Source organism: Lathamus discolor, chromosome 1, assembly GCF_037157495.1.
Source record: "Lathamus discolor isolate bLatDis1 chromosome 1, bLatDis1.hap1, whole genome shotgun sequence".
NCBI classification, from domain to species: domain Eukaryota; kingdom Metazoa; phylum Chordata; class Aves; order Psittaciformes; family Psittacidae; genus Lathamus; species Lathamus discolor.
Genome location: NC_088884.1, coordinates 103,626,585 through 103,631,895, shown reverse-complemented (window position 1 = coordinate 103,631,895; position 5,311 = coordinate 103,626,585). Strand labels below are relative to the sequence as shown.

The window sequence follows — 5,311 nt, the reverse complement described above, 5'->3', positions numbered from 1 at the left end:
GGTTTGGGAGCAGGTTTGGTGCAGCAGGCAGCTATAGCAGATGACTCAACCAAACCACCTGAGAGACTCAGGTCAGACCAAAAAGTCTGCACCCTGTCTTTGGAATTCACATTGCAACATGTATACCCTAGAGAGCAAGTCTACAACTTTGTGGAAGCATTAACACCTTTTGGGTGAATTTTATGTTCAGATCTCTTTTTTTCCTACATTACATATTCCTACCCCCTATAGAACAGGGCATGAAAGGTTTCTGGGAAACTGGGCTCTGCCTTTTAACAAGAGGACAGATGTGCCCTGAAGTCCTTCTACACGATACCAACCAAATGCTGTGCATTCAACAGACCTGCTGGTTAATGATCTTGCCCATAAGTAATGTTTTAACCATAGAGCAGTTTTTGTTTGCTTCAAAAGCCACAAAGCCAAAGAGGAAGTGTAGGAGAACGTGGGCAGGACCGTGGCCAGGAACCTCATGACCTCATCTGTTTCCGCCTCACAGTGATTGGTGGCTGTGCCTGGAACAGGGTTTAAATTCCCCGAGGTCAGAGATGTTAGGCAGACAGGGGACAAGGGGAGAAAGTCTAAGCTGCTGAGAGCCAACTGGCTGGAGCTGCTGCTGGGATCACTAAGAGTGCTCTTGTTGCAGTTGACTCCTCTGGCACCACAAAAGGTAATATTTTTTTTTCTCTTTTTACCTGATACGTGCCATTTTGTCTGCAACTTTAGTCAAGGAAGCATTGGGCAGGCGATCTTAGAAAACTGCTTCACTGGTCAGGGATGTTTGATGTTTCTCTATGGAAAAAGGTGTGCTTTTATAGGAGCAAGGTTGCTTTAGTGATGAAGGTATTATACATAATAGCAATTTAAACTTGAGTGCTGATAGATGTTGGGAGGAGATAACTGAAAACCTTGCCACTGAATCAAGTGCTGGAAGCTCAAAGCTGATACTTGAACACAGAAAGCTTCCTTCCTTGTGTAACCACTGCCTGGCAGTGCCCCTGTTTCTCTTGGCAGGCTTGCAGCTTGTGCTGCACACTACTGAATGGTTGGGACACACACCCTTCTCTGTTTAACTCTTGAAATTGCAATACCTGTGATCGAGTGTCCTGTCTCACGAGCAGCCTTACTAATGTATTTTAAATGTGCCCTTAGTAGCCTTTCTTTCCCACTATGATTTACTGAAGTTTTGAATGCCTCTTGTTCATCAATAAATCAGCTTAATTTCTTGGGGATGTTCCTTATCCTGGGAATTGGTCTGTCAGCACTGGAATTTACTGTAGCTCAGCACTCTCCTAATTTCAGCATGAATCACTCATTTATTAAATTGTTAAAACTGCAATGTGAGCAGATATTTCATTTCATCTCTTGCTTGGAAACACAGATGATTCTGCTCAGACTTCTAGAAGGGGAAATAAAGGTCCATCAATAAAAGCAGTTTATGTTCATATAGACTGAGTTTACTCACAGCAGCTCCAGTTAATAACCCTGAAAACTAGGTTTAAAATAACTAAAAAGAGAATCCAAGCTGAGTTTGTCTTGTCCTGTCTCTTTTGGCAAAATGATGTTAAATGAACAAAGATAACCCAAAGCTATCTTCATAGCACTTTGTTTTTCACAAAGCTTTTCCTTTGCCAGTTCAAGTCAGTAGATGACAGAAGGAGACTCCTCACCTTCTGTGGCTACTCTCACCACTGCTCGGCACTTCCCAGTACCTGGTTTTAAAATCCTTGTAGCTTCTGAGTTTCTAACTCATTACAAAACCAACTGGGTGTGGGGTGGTGATGGAGGACAGAGGAATAAGATCAGCAATGGACAGGTTGAATCCTTAGCAGAGACCTGGTCTCAGCACAGTGAAGTACACCAGAAAGGAGAAAACACCTATGGTATTTCTGTGATATTTTACCTTGTTGACTCACTGTTCCAAAATATTTTGTAGGTAAAACATCACAATGAAGGTGGCAGTTCTGTGTTTATGCCTTATCAGCATCACTGCTGCATGGCCAGTAAGTAAATCACAAATGCATATCAGCAAACCCTTGTGTATTTTCTTTGTATGTCAGCAAGAAATTAATACTGACAAATGCTTTTTTCCTCTCTCCCTTGAAGGTGAGTAAAACCAAGCAGCACACCATTTCTGCAAGCTCCGAAGAAAAATACGTAAGCTCCTTTTGTCTATCTATTCATTTTTTTTAACAAATCCTTTTATATATCTTTCTCCCCTAATACACATTGCCTGATGCTTGTTTTATGATTGTAGCTGCTTGCAGAACTTGTCCTCACCTAGCTGTTATAAGCCAGTTCCTCAGGCAGCCAAAGAGGAGAGCCACCAATCTCAGTAGAGTTTTGCCATGTTAGGCGTCCTGGCTGTGGACTTCTGTCAGTCTCTGGACCAGCACTGGAAACCTTTTCTCTTAATGAAAAATGTGAAAGCTGTCAGTTAAAAAGCAAAAAGGTCTACAACATGGCACAACTATTATAACCCACATTCATTACTGTGGATCAGATGACAATATTTGGTGTTGGGAGACACCAATACAAGACTTTAACCTAATTCCCATTATTTTTTTTGAGCAGCGTGAGTTGTATTAATCTTATATGTAGCTGTTTGATTTATACTCCACTGCTAGCTACTATCCATGTAAAATCATTCTTTTGTTTGGAGAATTGGCTACTGCATTTAGTTTCAAGTCTTCTTGATGTGAGAGATAAATCATTCTTCGGAAAAAGACATGAGAATTGGAAGAAATTATGGTCATTAGAAATAGCTCCAAATTTCACTCAGTGAAAGGGAGCCAGGGAAACTGATTTGAAGTACCCCAGAGTCTGCCAGTGGGAGAGGCACATCTGTATTATATTGTTTGAGTCCTCTTCCTACTGCAGTGAATTGCTGAGGACACATCCTGTGCAGGAGTATGTATTGTAGATGCCACATCTGCCTGAAAACAGAGATTGTGATGCAGGCAACTCTGCCTGCTCCTGTATGCTTCTTTGTGGATTTAACCCCCCTTTTCTTTGTCTCTTGAAGGACCCCAAGGGACATCATTCACGCAGATACCACCACGTGAATTCTCAGTCTTGGGAGAGTCTGCAACAGCCACAGAATGACCTGGCATCACCTCAGCAGGTACAGGCAACTGACTGGAAGAGAAAGCAGAGCATTGTTCAATTTAGGATTATGTGCTTAAAGAATATTTAACATACTGATCAGCTCTACTGTACATGTCTTTGTGTGCTAATAGTGAGTTTTATGTTGTTTTCAGACTCTCTACTCTTCAGAGGAAAGCGTGGATGTCCCAGAAGAAGTAAGTATTTTGAACAGTAAAACATCAGTTGAGTGCTGCAGGACAGCCAGTGTGTAGCAACACTCATTTTCCTCAATCAGACATGGTTCTTGTGATAACATCTCTCTCTAAAAAAAAGCCCCAGAGCTTCAGGGAGGGTGAGGGGAATAGCTCCTCAACACTGCATAAGCTCTGGGTGAGCAGAATAGATACCAGTCTGCACATCCCACATAAGTGTTCATTTGCCTGATGCATAATAAATGTTTTCCAGCAGTTCCCTGATGTGTCAAGCAAGAGCCATGAAGATGTGGATGATGATGATGATGATGATAATGATTCCAATGACACAGATGAATCCGATGAGGTTGTCACAAGTTTTCCCACAGACATTCCAGTAACTGCACCATTCCCACCTTTCCCCTTCACCAGGGGAGACAACGCTGGCAGAGGCGACAGCGTGGCCTACAGAATGAAGGCAAAAGCCACAGTGGTGAAATCTAGCAAACTCCGCAAAGCTGTAAAGAAGGTAAATAGTGGTGAGCATTGGTACCCAGAGTTTGGAAAACAGATAGTGAACTTGAACTATCCGTTTTGATAACGGATAGTTATGTCAGTTTTGAAAAGGATTGGTGAGGGGAAGGTAGGCACAAGTGAAGAAATGTATTTCCTTTCTCTAGATACCCCAAATCAGGGCCTACTGATGGCTGTTGGTATGCTGAGGTAGGAGTGTAGCCCGTTGCTGCAAGCTATGCAATACTACCATTTGCACTATCACGCTCTACTTGCACACATGAAATCTGAGGGCAAGTTCAAATTGGAATTTCTTGTTATGTGAAAGGTTCATGTAACTCCGTAAAAGAACACAGTGTCTCCAGGCAGAGGTGCATCATGCAGGCTTTAAGTGTTCCAGTACCCTATGCAGTTTGCTTTGGTCCAGGACGGCAGCACCTGTTGACAGGTCAGTTTCTCAGGAGTGACAATGGCTCTTCCTTGTTTTGGTCTCTAACACAGCTCATTGCCTTTGATGCCACCGAGGAGGATGAGAGTGCCCTGGACGCAGACAGCCAACAAGTGGGCCTCTCCCAGGAGCATCCTGGTGCCCGCCGCTCCCTGGTGAAACACATCAGCAGGGAATGGGCTGACAAGAGCCACGAGCAGGACAGCAGCGAGCTGGACAGCAAGCAGCGTGACCGGAGCCTGGAAAATGACAGCCGGCAGAAGTTCGATAGCCATGAGGCAGATGATGATAGCAAGGCCAGTGTCAGAGAGGATAGCCACCACAGCATGGAAAGCAGGGAGAGCCAGGTCCGTGTTTCAGCCGAGCTCCCTGACGATAACAGCAACCAAACATTGGAGAGTGCCGAGGAAGCTCGAGACCGTCAAAGCATCGAAAACAACGAAGTCACTCTTTAAAGGGAGGCAGATGTAACGTTTCCCTTCTCTTCCAGTTCCTACCTAAGAGGAGGGGGGGGGGTGGCTTCGTGTCGGGTAACTGTTTGTAAATGTAGAGCGCATGGTGACTTCTGGAGTTCGGGGCAACTTCTTTTACGCGGTGGCCTCCCCTTGGCCGCAGGTGCATGAGGAAGCGAGACCGATGCTGTCAGGCGCACAGAACGAGCGTTACCTCTGTGGCATGCTGCTGTATGTACTGCCAGCCTGTATTTTGCTGTAACTGGATTTAAATAAACACACAAAACCCTGTAGCTGTGGGCTGCGTTACTGTTTCCTGGGTTGGGTCAGGGGGCAGCTTCCCGGCCACGTGAGGAGTTTTAACCCCTCTCCTTCGAATTAAATAGCTGGTATTTTATTTATTAAGTAGATAAAACCCCTCCGTGGAGCTTTACCGACGGTGAGCGGCGTGCTGCTGCCGGCCCTTGCACCGCTTCCACTGAAGCGCCCCACGCCTTCGGGATCCCACCTCCCGGCCCGGCCCGATGGCCGCGCCCCCCGTGAGGGAAGGAGGCCGCGCAACTACATCTCCCTCCGTACCCCGGGCCTGCCGGGCGGGCAAGGGGCGGAGACGGCGGTGCCCC

General features: G+C 45.5%; 1 protein-coding gene across 2 annotated transcripts; it reads left to right on the top strand.

Annotated features, from left to right (window-relative positions):
* The first annotated feature begins 538 nt into the window (after positions 1-538).
* SPP1 (secreted phosphoprotein 1) lies at positions 539-4,981 on the top strand. Of its 2 annotated transcripts, none has more exons than XM_065688829.1 (7): positions 539-667; positions 1,934-2,000; positions 2,104-2,154; positions 3,023-3,121; positions 3,258-3,299; positions 3,553-3,804; positions 4,290-4,981. In XM_065688829.1, exons 2-7 carry the CDS (start codon positions 1,947-1,949, stop codon positions 4,689-4,691), a joined length of 900 nt encoding a protein of 299 aa, XP_065544901.1. In that variant the 5' UTR covers positions 539-667; positions 1,934-1,946; the 3' UTR covers positions 4,692-4,981. The 2 variants fall into 2 exon arrangements, with proteins under 2 accessions (XP_065544901.1, XP_065544893.1); XM_065688821.1 differs by having other exon boundaries at positions 3,550-3,804.
* The last annotated feature ends 330 nt before the right edge of the window (positions 4,982-5,311 follow it).